Source organism: Eubalaena glacialis, chromosome 11 (assembly GCF_028564815.1).
Source record: "Eubalaena glacialis isolate mEubGla1 chromosome 11, mEubGla1.1.hap2.+ XY, whole genome shotgun sequence".
NCBI lineage: Eukaryota > Metazoa > Chordata > Mammalia > Artiodactyla > Balaenidae > Eubalaena > Eubalaena glacialis.
This window is the reverse complement of record NC_083726.1, coordinates 54795584-54811841: the sequence shown is the minus strand read 5'-3', so window position 1 is coordinate 54811841 and position 16258 is coordinate 54795584. Positions and strand designations below refer to the sequence as shown.

Below are 16258 nucleotides of genomic sequence, written 5' to 3'. Positions count from 1 at the left end.
AAGTACAACTGATGAATCTCCATAGGTCACTGTGTTTTCTAACCCTAAGTTGAACTAATGCTAACAAAATAAATCAGTACTCTTATTCCCTAAGCGTAAATGCAATAAGACACTATCACTTAGACTAAGAAGAGATTCCTAGATCCTTTACAATCCTATAAAAATTTACATACAAAAATATCCTAAGACCATTAGAATAAATAGTCACATTGGGGTCATCCCACTTAATGTCTCTTTTCTGTAGGACTAAATCTGCTGATGGACAGAGTGCTGATTATTCCCTATACTTTTCTGAGAGCTTCTTCAGAACTTTCCGAGGATGTCTGCTTTGTTCTCCAGAAATCGGAAAGAGGAGAAACGCTCTGTGGTTTGTCAACAGGACATTCGGTCTGCAGGGCTGCCCCATAGGATGCAAGGGCTTTGGGCCAGTTGAAACAAATATTAATTTGGAAGAGCATCAAGCAAGGTTCCAACTGGGCAACTCTAAGGGGCAGGCAAGGGGAGGAGAGGGGCAGAGTCGTGCGTAGCAGGGCCGCAAGCCGATGGCTAGAGTTCCTCCCACTCCTTCTGAGAGGCTTCCAGGGACTATCTCCTTCACAAAAACCTTGAAGTGGCTTCTTGAAAACCACCAAACATATATACTAATTCTTGCAGCAAAACTCATATATGATATGGGTGTTTTCTTTACTTTAAAGGTTTAGAACCTAAACACCAGCTGTTCCATTTATTTGTTTGTTTGTTTGTTTACTTTGGCCATGCTGCTCAGCTTGCGGGATCCTAGTTCCCCAACCAGGGATGGAAGCCGGGCCCCCAGCAGTGGAAGCTCGGAGTCCTAACCACTGGACCGCCAGGGAATTCAACACCAGCTCTTCCTAATTCCATGTGTCACCTTCGCTGTGACGGTGTGATACCCTGAGCACAGACCTGCCACTCCACTAGCTCTGGGGACATGGCTTTTCTCTCTTCCATTCCGAACATCCCACGACGGGGCCACAGCGTGCATGTTCCTCTCACCCGAGAACAGGGGATGAAGGAGGGTCTTACCGAGTTCTCCTTCAGCTGCAGCCCCTCCCCGTTGGGAAGTGAGGACCGTCTCTTGGCTGAGTTCCTGTTTGGGGTTGAGGTAATGGCCCCTGCTTTCTTCTTCACGGTGAGCACCTCACAGCTGGCTTGGTCTTCATTGTGTGTGCTCTTCCCGGCATTGATAACCCTGGAGGAGAAGCCAGAAAAGCCGGTCAGACAGAGTGACGTCTGGAGAGCTGAGAGCCCGGTCCCTCAGGTCAGCCCAGGCAGGCTTCACAACTGGCACAGAACGAATGCCCTACTTAATGCACAGGACCTTACAGGCTTGGTGGAGTAAATGGATTTTTTTTAAATGTAATTCTACTAGCATATGTTAAAACATTTGCTAAAGCAATGTGCTGAGGTCAGCTCACCTTCGCAGGTGTCTGATAGATGTGATCAACCCCACCAATCCATTTCCAGTCAAAACACTCGAGACAATCACTCTTTTTGCCAATTACATTGAAGACAGACGGCTGGCTCAGGGAATTCTGTTGCATTTCTCCAAGTGATAGAGCAAAACCACCATCAATCTTATCAAAGAACAAGGCAGTAATTTACAGCACACTGTCAAATCCAAGAGAACAGAGAACTGTATATTTCATGACTGCCATGACCACTTTTACTTTACACACGGAGAAGTGAATGGATCAAAGGTTTATTCTTTTAAAATTATCTTCACTCCTTTATCTTTTCTCATGTGGAGTAACACTCCTCACGTTGCATCATCACAACAGACTATAGGGCATGCTGATTTGTACGTCTGGCCCTATGATCTCATGGCCTGTTGATATTCTCTGGCCTAATTACTAATGGTTTGAGCACAGGAATGCTTCAGAAAAACATGCTACATCATTCATAGACCTTTTTCTGTATCAGGTGACTGCAGAATGAACTCTTGGGTTTCGGCACCATTTTCTTATTAAGTAATTAAGCGGCAGCTAAATTAGTTTTCCTGAAAGAGAGCTCTCCTTGATTTGCCATTGGCTGTGTTTTCTTTCCAAAATTTCAACAGTGTCACAGTAGGTGACAGAGTGAGTGTGGAGGATACAGACTCAGTGGCAAGGAAAGAAAGATGCTTTTTTTTAAAATAAGGTAAGATAGATGGAAATCCACTTTAAAAGTGTGGTATATACACCACTCAGTCTTGTTGCACTCCCTCCTAACAATTAATTAGAAGATGATCATTTTCAAATGACTTTTTATAAAGAATTTTAAATTCTGAAATAATTATAAACTCAGAGTAAACTGCAAAAATAGTATAGAGTCTCATGCACCCTTCACCCAACTTCCCCCAAAAGCAACATTTTATATCACTCAAGTACAATATCAAAACAAGCAACTGACACTGATCCAGCACTGTCAACCAGACTGCAGACCTTATTCAGATGTCACCATTTTTTATATCAAATGGCTTTCAGTATTGAAAACTGTATACACGCTATAATCAAACAGGAAACAGAGAGCAAATTGAGATCTGAGTGCTGTAAGACTTCAGGGAGTGTGTTTTGAACAGTCTTCTACCAAACCTTGGGATTCTACGGAGGTGTTTCAGATGTTTTAACATTTACTTTAAATTTATTTTTTAAATGTATAAGCATTTTGGAAAAAAGTGCAATAATTTAAAAGTTGATTCCCATCTGTTACATGTGAACAAATACATGCTAGTCTATATATTTTGGGCAGCTTTGGCATAATAAGCCTTCTATCCTTTCTCTTTGACCAGTATCACTTGATTGGAAGAAGATCTGTTTAAAAAAATACCATTTGAGGGACTTCCTGGTGGCGCAGTGGTTAAGAATCTGCCTGCCAATGCTGGGGACACGGGTTCAAGCCCTGGTCTGGGAGGATCCCACATGCCACGGAGCAGATAGGCCCGTGCACCACAACTACTGAGCCCGTGTGCCACAACTACTGAAGTCCGTACACCTAGAGCCCGTGCTCTGCAACAAGAGAAGCCACCGCAACGAGAAGCCCGCGCACCGCATCAAAGAGTAGCCCTCGCTCATCACAACTAGAGAAAGCCCGTGCGCAGCAACAAAGACCCAATGCAGCCAAAGATAAATTAAAAAAAAAAAAATTGACAATTACTTATCTATAGGTAATAGGAAAAAGATCATAAAAGTCATCTACTATCTCTGCTATTTCAAATTTCTGTTCACTGAAACTGCTTTATCATTCTTCCTGAGTTTATTATAAATTTCAACTTAACCATATTTTTATAAACGAAAATCTTTAACTCATTTTACACACGACAGTTTTGTGTAAGATTCTTTTTTTTTTTTTAAAGTAGATTGTTGCTTACAGAATATGAAGATCATTGTCCTCGCGGCGGGGGTCCCTCGTAGGAGGCGGGGGTCCCTGCTGATCTCTGTGAGGTCAAATCTGCCTCCACACCCTCTCAGGGATGAAGGGAGGAAAAGGTCAAGGTCTAGTTTTCGGCCCCACCTTCACTCTTTCTCCTCTAAAGAGGAGGCATTTTCACAAGGTTTAAGAATACAATGCTGAGAACCTACTGTAGAGCACAGAGAACTCTACTCAGTGCTCTGTGGTGACCTAAATGGGAAGGAAATCCAAAAAAGAGGGGATAGATGTATACGTATAGTTGATTCACTTTGCTGTACAGCAGAAACTAACAACACTGTAAAGCAACTGTACTCCAATAAAAAAAAATTAAAAAAGAATACAGTGCAATTCTTGACGACACGATGAAGACACCCACTACCTGCATAAGGCTATTAATACCACTATGCTTGCTGCCCAAGTTAAGTAAGTTATCCCAAGTTCCACAGCCAGGAAGGAGCGCTGCTGGGATTCAGAGTGAGGCCTCCTTTGACCCCCAGCCCAACCTCTTCCTATTATACACGGGGATTTACATCAGTCGGTGGGAGGACCAGCTGGGCTGTGTGGGGAAGCACGGAATAAGCAAATTAGGCAAGCTCCGGTCCGTGCCTGAGAGAAAGGGGATTCTCTCCCTGCTTCTCTAGCTACTGGAGAAGGCACCCAGAGGAAGGATGAAGGATGGATGGTTCAGATCTGCCTGTCTCTAGAGGAGCCCACGTTTAGTCCAGGTGTTTGCAGCTGGAGATCCTAATACAGAACATGCATTTGTCTGGAGTTTCCCTTTCACATGGACTTTTGGAGAACCAAACCAGGCAGAGGAAGGAGATTTGAAATACCACCTGCCTCTTCTCTGTCACTGATAGTGACTCCCAAGCAACATGTTTGGGGCAGATGGTTTGCTGGATGGTGATGTTACACCCCCGTGGTCACCCACTAACATCTTCCCTAGGGAAAGCCAAAGTGGAGGCTCGGCTAGGAAAACAAGTTCGTGACAACCGTCCCCTCCACGCTGTCCTCTGAACAAGATCTGAGCTTCTATTTCTGGAACTTGGCATCACCCTGACCATTGGGACCTAAAAAAAAACCTGACTAAAGCATAAGTTTAACAAAAAAAGCATCACTGATCTCCGATAGCTACATGCCAGGCTGACTCATCTGCCACTGCTATTTTCCAACAGTCAACAAAGCTACTATAATTACATAAATCACGAATCACTGTCCCCTGAATGTGCTGTATATCTCCTATCTCTCTTGGTGGATATTAAATTCCAAAGTTGACCTAACTTCAGCAAGAGACCCTAGAAACTTTATTTTATGCATGAGAAACCCAGGGTCCAGGAATACTGTGGCTTACACAAGGTCACACAGCTAAATGCAGCAGAGTCTCAGCTCTTTCTGCTTCAGCTCTCAGTTGTTTTATTTTTCTATTGTGTGTCTACTCTTATCGGCACTTGGTTGAGAAGGCTGTCCAGCAATGACTCATCAAAGCCGGGGAACTGTGAAGAACAATCAAGGGTGGACTTCCTTTGCCATTTCAAGCGAATACAGCTTGTGAACGACACTGACGAAATATCAAAAAGTCAGAAACGTCAACCTAGAGGGAAGACAGCAGCCCCAACCCTGGAAGCCTGTTTGGTCAGATATCTGATTATTATCCAGATGATAAAGTCATTTTAATTAAAGCCATTGCCTTTTTAAAACACACAACTGCTATCCAATATTTCATATTATTTCAAATTCCTGACTCAGTACAGCTTTAGTAGAAAGACCTGATTCTTCTCAATTTATTTTGGCTTTAAAAAGCTTGACCTCTATCAACTTAAATATTTCATTTTGTTCTTCAAAGGCAAATACTTTGTTTACTAAATATAAATAAAACCTCCAATTCCTCTAAGAGTAAATTGAGAAAAACTGTTTCCTGAGTTCAGAAGCATCATTCTGTCAATAGGTTCAATATTTTTTTTTTTTTATGTGAGCAACTATAACAGTAGCTACATTCCCTTCTTATCAGAGGCTCCAGCAAAAAGTCAGCACTATCTTGAGATCAAGAGGAATGACTTCAAGATGTCCTTTCTTTAAGCAATACCCACCCATGATGCTTATTTTGAAGACTTAAAGACAAAACGCTGGTGGACCATGAATCATCATCTCTTTGGTGTCATTATTTTCCAATTTCCTACAAAGGAGGAGAACATCTTCCTTGAAATTAAACTGGAAGTAATAAAGCACAAGGGTTAAGGCGATGGGCTATCTCCCCAGAACACAGCACACAGCAGGTGCTCAACAAATGTCTGCCGAAAGAATGAATGAAACCAGACAGAAATCAACTCTGCTACTTCCTAGATGTAGAGTAATAACAGTATCTTACACTTGTTGAGAACTAATTATGTGCCAGGGACTGCTGTTAGCATTTTACATGTAGTAATTAACTCATGTAATCCTCTGTGGACTCTAGAGTTGGCCACCACTGTTCTCCTCTTTTTAAAGTCACAACTACTGGACAGCAGAGTGTTTGGTCAAGTTGCTTAACTTCTGCAAACCTCAGTTTCTTAGTAGTACTTCCCAGATTAAATTCTGGGAGTTGCTAAAATATATGTGTTCGGGAGAGGGGATATTAGTCATCTAAATTAAAGAATTGGGAAATTCTGAAGTTAGGGTTAAAATTCAAGTGGGAGAATTGTGAGACGATGAAGGGGAAGGTTAACTACTATGTCTTCAAAATGGAAAGTTTACATCCAGTTCTTTCTTCCCTTAGAAGATCAGGATATGTTTGCCCTAGGAGAGAGACACGTGACCAAGTTAAATTCAATTATGGACTGCATTAACCTACCAGCCTACCCTCAATTGGACCAAAACACCTAGATTTTTTTCCCCCTTGTAAAAATAGGTAAACACAGAATTTTAAGGTCTTGGAAGTCCAAAATCCTATGCGTGTATCAGATACAACTGGAAGCTATGACCTGAACACCAGGCGTGAATGTGACCATGAGATTTGTAGCAGTAGAAGACCCTATTTAAAAAGAGCAAGTGATTCATTCTGTGCTACTATCACACACGTGGGAAACCTGTTTTCCTTCTTTCTGTTTGTAAAATATTCTAGTCACAAATTTTAAAAAAAATCAACTCCACCTGAATTTCAGCAGAAAAATCCTGGTTTTAATGGCAACTGTTAAATTATCAAGTTACCTGCCTTCTCATCTGCTCAAAACCTTGACCTTAAGGACATTCACCTGATAACACACAGAGCAGGTTCCTATCACTAAATTCAGACGAGTAACTATTCTCAAGTAGTGAGCCCCTGTCACAACAGCCACTGGTCCAGAGAACTGACAATGGAAACATTTTCAAAAGGATTTACAGGACAGTCAATCCACAAAGGATAGTCACAGTTGATAATGTTTTGGAAGGATTCCCACGTGTCACAAGTGTCAAGTCATGCATTACCAACCCCTCCCCCTTGGCACCGTGAGGTACTCAGCAGAAGAACCAACAGAGACAATGGGCAGTCAGGTAGACCAAGTTCAAACTTGCCGTCTGTTCTTGGGCACAGTAAGTTTACTTTCTGTCTCTAAAATGGGGATGAAAACTGTCACTTCCGATAGAATTAAATGCCCTAGCATAACAGGTATTTAACAGTACACAGTGAGTACTCAATATTATTACTTAATAATAATATATCCAACACAAGCTAGCTGCCTCTTGTGTTGGGCCCAGAGGACTTTATCAAGTTATGTGAGTTTGAGGGGAACCTCTTCTTCCCTCTTCTTTCTGTCAGTGTCCCTCTGCCAGCCTCAAGGACACAGGGTCGCATCCAGGCATCCAGAGCCTACAAGTGGCAAAGCATGACACTTCCCAGAACACGGACCTTGAGCAAGGCCACCTGCTCCTCTGAGCCCTCTTCTCAAAGTGGTTGCAACACACAAGCCACCCATGTGACAGTGTTCTGTACACGGGAAAGTGCCACACGGTTAGAAACGCGCTACTTCTAGGTTCCCACCCAGATCTGCCCAACGAGGCCATCTCTCCCCAGGCTCCTGGTCTCAGACGCTCAGGTCCCAGACCCACAGAAAAAGACCAAAGAGAGAATTTGGTTGGGTTTGATCTTTTTTTTTTTTTTTTGGTATTATTCTATTGCTTTGTTTTTAAAGGAAATAAAAGCCTGGACAGTTTAGACTAAAAAGTTTACACGAAGTGTTAATACCGCTAAACAGCCAGTAATCACACTGAGTAAGAAAGAGCAAGCATTTTAGAAAGGCCATCAGGTGAATTGAGCTGCTGCTGATTCATATACAATTGAGAAGCAGACGGCAAAAGGCTGTAGGGGGAAGGGTGGGAAATCAATCCTTTACGGGAGACCAAATATAGCGATCAATTATTAAAATTCTCTTTCCTAGGTAACCCCGCAGGCAATGTTTCATGTGATTCTCTGAAGTGGTTACTGACAACCCAGACAGGCTGGAACATAAGGACAACTTAATTCCTAGCTCCAAGGGCGTTAATAACCTCTCATTCTTGGTGTACTAGAAAACCAGGGCTCTGACTAGGAACAAAAGCCTTCGCCAACAGCCATCAGCAAAAAACAGCCAGAACATCCATCAAGAATGGATGTTCCTGATGGATGTTCTCCCAGATGGTTTCAGCCACCTCCGGGGAGGAGGCGGAACAGGAGGTCACTCCAGCCCATCCAGTTAACGGCCCGGTGGGTGTCACCAGGGAGGAGAAAGGACGGAAAGCCATGGAACTCTCTGCGGTCTGGCTTTCACACCTTGGAAGATGGCTAGGCACCAACAGGTGGAGGAGGCAGAGTGTCAAGACGGCAGGATGAACACAGGCTGAGAACGGAGCACACACATGCAAGGCCTTCTCCCAGCACGCAGCCTTGCACGCTCTGGTTCCCAGGCCCTGTCCGTGGCTAATGAAGAGATGTGACCAATCGGGGGCTGCTAACTGGGGTCTCAAGGGCCACATCCAGCCGACAAACAGGTTGGTATTTTAGAAGTTGTGCCCACAAGGTATTTCTTTAGAAGGTGAATTTGTAGTTGCCCATATTGAAAAACCAGGGGCTTCCCTGGTGGTGCAGTGGTTAAGAGTCCGCCTGCCAATGCAGGGGACACGGGTTCGAGCCCTGGTCCGGGAAGATCCCACATGCCGTGGAGCAACTAAGCCTGTGCACCACAACTACTGAGCCTGTGCTCTAGAGCACGTGAGCCACAACTACTGAGCCCACGTGCCACAACTACTGAAGCTTCTGCGCCTAGAGCCCGTGCTCCACAAAAGAGAAGCCACAACAATGGGAAGCCCGCACACCACAACAAAGAGTAGCCCCCACTCGCCGCAACTAGAGAAAGCCCGCGCGCAGCAATGAAGACCCAATGCAACCATTAATTAATTAATTAATTAAAAGAAAAACCGGGATATTTATATTAAAAATCTTAGTTTTCCCATTTCTCTTGGAAAATAATACCTTCAGCAACACCTGTCACACTCTTGGGCGACAATGATCAGAGATGGGGCATTTCCTCGCTAGCTCACCCCAGACCTCACTCTGTCCACTTCTGCCATTAAGTCACCAGCCTGGCCCCAAAGGCACTGGATTCTGCAACCCTGTAATCAGATCTCTGCGACTTCATAAGTAAACCAAGAAAGTTACTAGATAACGTAGTACATCTTGATTGAAATAATTACTTTAAAACATTGTGTAGCCAAGACGGGTAAAACAAGAAGACTAGGGCATGGTTTCTACCCCCAGGGAGCCCATAGTCATCTACATAGTAGAGACACCTTCCTATAAATAACTGAGTTGTTCCGACTGATGCCATACCCAAGATATATGTCACAAGAGACCTGAAAATGCAGAGGAGGAAACAATTCTGCAAAAGAAGAGTCATGGAAAGTGTCACAGCTGAGGTGGCACCTGAGCTCAGCCTCATGGAATAAAGGAGGAAATCAAGAATCAGAGAAAAAGCAAGGCAAGACCCTCCAGACATAGGAATAACCTCTGAAAACAGAATGATGTGAACTTTATAAAGAGGGGTGGGTGTGACTTAAGTATAGGCTTGGCGAGGGAGCTACATCAGAACTAGACCATGAAATTCTATAGGAACTTTATCCTATAGAGCCTATGACCCATGAGAAGAATCTAAGATGCTTTAAAGAAGGATCTGATATGATAAAAACTGTTTAGGAAAATAACAGTAGTGGCCTGATGGAGGATGGATTACAGAGGATAAATGACAAAAGTGAAGAGACCGGGCTTCCCGGGTGGCGCAGTGGTTGGGAGTCCGCCTGCCAATGCAGGGGACGCGGGTTCGGGCCCTGGTCCAGGAAGATCCCACATGCAGCTGGGCCCGTGCACCACAACTACTGAGCCCACGAGCCACAACTACTGAAGCCCATGCGCCTGGAGCCTGTGCTCCGCAACAAGAGAGGCCACAGCAGTGGGGGGCCCGCGCACCGCAACAAAGAATGGCCCTTGCTCACCACAACTAGAGAAAGCCCGTGTGCAGCAACAAAGACCCAGCGTAGCCTAAAAAATAAATAAATAAGTAAAATTTAAAAAAGAAAAAAAAAAAAAAAAAGTGAAGAGACCAGCTAGGGTCTTTTATAACAGTCCAGGTGACAAAGCGGTCATGAATCAAGCAGTGGCTCTGGGTGGAAGCGAACAGAAGGTTTCAGAGGAGGTGAAAGAACTGAGAATTCCTAGTTAAGACCTGCTGGACACAGGTAGTGGAGGAGAGAGGAGCAAAGACGATGCTGCTCAGGTGTCCACTGGCGGGGTGAGCAAATGAAGTACTCCGATTATGAAGGGAGATGAGAAGGTGAAACAAGGCTTGGGGTGGGGAGTTCTGGAGGAGATAATGAAACTGGTTTTAGGAGAGTGAACAGCAAGTTCTTGGTACCAGAAATTACAAAGGCAGTGGCAGCCAACTTCAGCTTAACTAGGGGTTGGCAAACTATGGCTTGTGGGTGAAATTTGGGCCACTGCTTGGTTTTGTATGGCCCCCAAGCCGAGAACGTTTATTACATTTTTAAGTAGTTGGAAAAAAAAATCAAAAGAATATTATGTGACATATGAAAATTACATGAAATTCACATTTCCATGTCCATAAATAAAGTTTTATTGGAACACAGCCACATTCATTCATTTACGTATTGTTTATTGTGGGCCTCCAGGTACAATGGCAGTTAGTAGTTTCCACAGAGACTGTCTGCCCGCCAAGCCTATAGTATTTACGACCTATACCTTTACAGAAAATGTGCTGAGCCCTGAAATAAACTATTAGACTGAATGCTCTGAAATTGTTTTTATAGGTCAAAAACAGTCCGATACTGACAATTTCATATCACTACACATAATATATAAGTGAAGCAAAGAGAGAGATGTAGGTTTGGATAGAATTTAATGTGCATCTTGGTGTTACTTGTAATGTTAGCTTTGGATATACTTTGCTGCTAGCATTTGGGGGCCATCGTTAGCTCCTAGCTCCCTCACCAATGTAATTAGATAACTGAAGATTAAAAAACGAACACTATAGATCAAAAGAAGATATAGTATTGTCCCAAAGATCTCCCTACATAAATATCAATGTTTTCTTCTTCACATTGGCTGTTTAGAAATGAACTTTTAATATAGTAAAGGTAAAAACCAGAAAGCTGCCATTGGGCATTTCCTTTCAATTAGTTTCTGGGTCCTCTTAGCAAAACCATTGATAACACCAAAGACCAACTTCCACATTTAAACCAGGAAGTCTGCACTCTGTCAGATGCTGGAGCAATTCCCATACAAGGCCACAGTGCAGCTCTGTGGGGGTCAAGTGAAATCAAAATAAAGGCCTACCTAAAAAAGGATTTCGAGTTTGGAAGTTTTGCATTAAATACAGCAGAAAAATAACTTTTTTGCGGGTTTAGAACAATGCTACTTGCACATAGCTGTTAGCGCCTGTTGGCAATTAAAAAAAAAAAAAAAGCAATGTGCTTGAGGCCACTACATTGCTAAAGATAAGGTTTTCTTTATTTATTTGACCAGATGTATCAGTCCTATCAGCAATGTTAGAGAAATGTATTTTTCAAGACAAAGTGAAAGTCGATTTGAAGCGTGTAACCTAAAAAAAGCGAACTTTAAAAAGCCAGAAACTAATGAAATGAAACCAAAAGATAAAAGGACGCTAATCTCAACAGACATCAAATAAAATACATAAATTTTTAATCAGCAGTTTCCTCAAAAACCCAGATACAATCTTGGTTTTTCCCTTGCTCTGGGATAAAGAAAGTTCTGGGCCATCTAGGGCTCTGATATTTTCCTTTTTAACCTTAAAGCAACACAAGACGAATCATTTTATACAGAAGAGGACTGTTTGGTGGTAAGAACACCCTAAATTGGGATTTCTGAGTTCCTGCTTTAGAAAAGATCTTTTAAAATGTGCTCTGTCCTTCATTGGAGAGGTGAAGGCCACTCGTCCACTTTCCTCAAACACGCCGGCTGTGCCCCTAAACACACAACAGAGCAGGATGCACCTGGTGGGGTGCAGACAAGCAGATTTCTCCTGGAAATCTGGGAGGCAGTTGGGTAAAGCCCTTAAGAGCAGAGAGACTCTGGAACCAGATTCCCCAGGTCTAAAGGCTGGGTCAGCCAGAAAGTAGCTGCAGGACTTTCAGTAAGCTACTTTATCTCCCTGTGCCTCAGTTTCTTATCAGTAAGACAGGGGCAATGAGTAGTACTTTCCTCACAGAGTACTTGTCTGACTGTTGCAAAACAGAACCGTTTAAAGTCCTTTCCATCTAACAACTGAGCGAATGCTTGTAACCCTAAACACTAGAAAGGTGTGGCATGATCCTCATTTTATTGACCCCACCAGTATCATATGGAAAAAGATTCAGTTAAACGTCCTAGATGAGCCATTCTGGCATTTTCTCAGAGTCACTGAGGTTTTAAACGATGTATCATGTTCACACAAGCGATGCTCTTGTAATTAGTTGCACAACAGCCTATAAGTAGAACACAGGTATTGCAAGAAGGAATTGTGACATATCATATGGTTTCAGCACTCCAACATTTATTTTTCTGAGCAAGTACATTATTACTACAAATGTACATTAAGAACAATAATTAATTTTCCCCTCATTACTTCAGTCGTTGTTTTTAAAAAACACATTTATTTTAACTAAAAATAATCTGCTTTGGAAAATCTTCACCCTTGTGTTAACTAACCTGTAGAGAAAGTTTGTTTTGTTTCCAGATTAAAGCCTGAACAACAAGAAAATAGTCCTTTCAAAGCTGATTTTTAACTGATCCAACATTTCTACCTTTGTGCCCAGACCCATGACAAAGCTCAGTTAACAAAGCAAGCCTCCCTAATTTATAAGGAAAAGAACATGCTAGTTTAACCCTTGAGGCCCTAGAAGGGCCAAATCTGGGTTCCATTTTAGGAAAACTGATCTCCCCACCCTCAAAAAGCTAGAAAGTACCACGAGACTTTGCTATGGCCTTGAAGGAGACAAAGGCACTGACAAGAATGTCAACTGTTTAAAACTGGATTCCCAATACCACCCCATTATTTCAATTAGTTAAAGATAGAGGGCTTCCCTGGTGGCGCAGTGGTTAAGAATCTGCCTGCCAATGCAGGGGACACGAGTTCAGGCCCTGGTCTGGGAAGATCCCACATGCCGCGGAGCAACTAGGCCCGTGAGCCACAACTACTGAGCCTGCGCGTCTGGAGCCTGTGCTCCGCAACAAGAGAGGCCGAGATAGTGAGAGGCCCGCGCACCGCGATGAAGAGTGGCCCCCACTCGCCGCAACTAGAGAAAGCCCTCGCACAGAAACGAAGACCCAACACAGCCAAAAATAAATAAATAAATAAAATTTAAAAAAAAAAAAAAAAAAGATAGACATGCTTCCTAATGCTGGATGTTGATTTTGGTTATGTTTTCCCACACCTCAAGTCACACAGCAAGGAGTAGGCACTCAATAAGTTAGTTGAATGAACAAAGGAACTCATATTCTCTCCATAACATCAATGGGGGCACTAGAATAATGAATGAGTTCTAAGCCTGCCTATTTGTTTCTAAAAGCTTAAAATATTTTTACCGGGGGGGATGGGTGGGGGGACTTCCCTGGCGGTCCAGTGGTTACTAACGGACTCTGCACTTTCAATGCCGAGGACATGGGTTTGATCCCTGGTTGGGGAAATAAGATCCCGCAGGCTGCAGGGCACAGCCAAAAAATATATATATGTTTTTTTCACGAGGGTGTCCCCTCAAATCAATTCAGGGAAAATAAATCTATGTTCCAAAGAAAAAAATTATTTACTTATGAGTGCTCATGAGAGCAAGACATGTAAAGTGAGCCCCAAACATCTCCAGCAGAGAAGTGGTTGATAAACCAGAGCACCTAGGGCACCTCTAGGTAGAATCTTAATCTGAGCTCTATTGCTGGTCTCCCCTCATAACCAAGTGATTGCTGTGATGAGAAAATCTTTTGAGAAAAACAACTTTTGCTTTTCTGAGTTGCTGCCTAGGCATTTTACAGTATGGCAACCCTGCTCACATCCAGAGTCTGGACATTTAGATGAGGACTTGAGTTTAGGATGCCCATCGTAAGTTCCCACTTTGCTTGTCCCAGGGCAGTTTTGAAATTAACCACTTGGAGTTAAGCCCAAGGAAAGTGGATATACGAGTGGATATATGTATATGCGTAACTGATTCACTGTGCTGTATACCGGAAACTAACACAACATTGTAAATCAACTCCACCCCAATAAAAATGTTTTAAACAGTCAGTTCCTCCACCCCAACCACTTTATGAGTACAGTTGGCCCTCCTTATCTGCGGATGTGAAACCTACAAATACTGAGGGTAGGCTGTATTCACTGTACAACGTCATTTTACATCAGGGACTTGAGCATCCACAGAGCTTGGAATCCGTGGGGGGGGTCCTGGAACAAATCCCCCAGGGACATCCAGGAGTGACTGTCATAGATGCTTGTACCTTGCTCTATCTCCTGCTTGCTGCTGACCTGGGACAGAGAGCTGCCCTTCCCCCGGCTCATGGCACCCCCTCGATTCTGGAATCTGTAAATTACTAATCTTGTGACTGTACTTCCTTTGTATGGGTGTATTAAAACTGTGTCTTCCATCAAAACGACCCATGGGTTTCACTTCCCCAAAATGGGAGTTGGATGCTGAGGGAGCCACTGGCCACCCCTGTGTGGGTGGCTTTTGCCACCTCCTTCAGCTGGTCACAATCTGCATATTCTTTCTCTCTTTCTTCCTTTCTCTCTTTCTCTCTCTCTCTCTCTTTCTTTCTTTCTGGCTGCTTTGGGTCTTCGTTGCTGTGCGCGGTTTTCTCTAGTTGCAGTGAGCGGGGTCTACTCTTCGTTGCGGTGCGCGGGCTTCTCATTGCGGTGGCTTCTCTTGTTGCAGAGCGCGGGCTCTAGGCACGCAGGCTTCAGTAGTTGCGGCACGTGGGCTCAGTAGTTGTGGCTCGTGGGCTCTAGAGCGCAGGCTCAGTCGTTGTGGTGCACGGGCTTAGCTGCTCCGGGGTATGTGGGATCTTCCCGGACCAGGGATCAAACCCGTGTCCCCTGCATTGGCAGGCAGATTCTTAACCACTGCGCCACCAGGGAAGCCCAATCTGCATATTCTTAATTCAGTACACTAGCTCGGCTTCTCAGCTCACTCGCTCTGTTAACAGGGACAGCCTACACCAAGGTGGCCTTGGCCAGGATGGCCGCGCAGGAGGGAAATTCCAGAGGACCGAGGGGGAGCCGGAAGCAGCAGAAAGGCAATTCTGACACTATCAGAAGCTGCCCAGCAATGCAATGAGTTACATCAGAGAGTAGGAATCCCCTTCACTGGAAAGGTCCAAAAGCTGGTTGATCACCTTTCAGGAGTACTCTGAGGATCTCTGCTTGAAAGGGAATTTCTAAGAATTCTTTTCTACTGTTGAGTCTGTATCTGCCCCTGTCCCCACCTCCAGTTAATGGGAAATCTTAAACTGCTTTTTGAGCCAAAATTAATTTATTATGGAACATGGTTTACAGCCATTCTAAGATAATCCTCTGATACCTAGTAAACCATATTTGACATACAGCAAGTCTCTATACAATAGGAATGTGATTAACTCAAACTTCCTATCCCCACTAGCCCTTATGTGGGGATAAGCAAGTGAGCCTCAAAGGCTGCTGTTCCCTAGGACTCCCATTTGGTTTTTCTTCCTACCAAGCTTGCTCTGGGAGATCTCTATTCCCAAGGCTCCTCTGAAGATGGAAACAGTAAGCACTGCCATATTCATATCTACAGTACTGATCTCTGGGGTGTCTGACATGCATTTCTGAATGCCTTCAGGATACCTGCATCTCCATCTTGCATACATTCAAGCTGACCAAACCTGCATGAATTTTCTCCTTCTTTCTGCTGCCTACCTCTGTCTCAAATACCATCCTTGTGGTGTTCCTGTCTTAGTGGACCAAGAATTCCGAAGAATGTCCCTGTCCTCCTAGCTTCTTACTCTCACCCACATCTAGTCCCTCAGCCTGTAGATTCTACCTCACAGCTATGACTTAGATCCCCCAACTCCCATGCCTGGTTCAGGCCCTCACAGCATCCTCTGGGCACCACTGCAGAAACCTCCCAACCGGTTGGCTCTCCCCCAGTAAATCCTGTAGAGCATGCCAAGACTTACAGTTCTCAACCATGAATATGGCCATGTCTCTCCCATGTTCCAGGTCCTTCAAATGGACTCTGAAGATTTCAGGGTAAAATATAAACTCCTTAGTTTGCCACACAAGGGTCTGCATGATCTGGCCCCATCCATACCCTCAGCTTTCCCATCTGCTCTCCTCACATCTTATTCTCA

General features: G+C 43.8%; 1 protein-coding gene across 2 annotated transcripts in view; it reads right to left on the bottom strand.

The window, feature by feature from the left end:
- The window catches only part of PPM1H (protein phosphatase, Mg2+/Mn2+ dependent 1H), a 267686-nt gene that overhangs the window by 168028 nt on the left and 83400 nt on the right, over positions 1-16258 (bottom strand). For both annotated transcript variants that reach the window (XM_061205751.1, XM_061205752.1), the window contains exon 2: positions 1045-1210. In XM_061205751.1, the coding sequence (XP_061061734.1) occupies positions 1045-1210 (166 nt within the window). The remainder of the gene's footprint in view (positions 1-1044; positions 1211-16258) is intronic.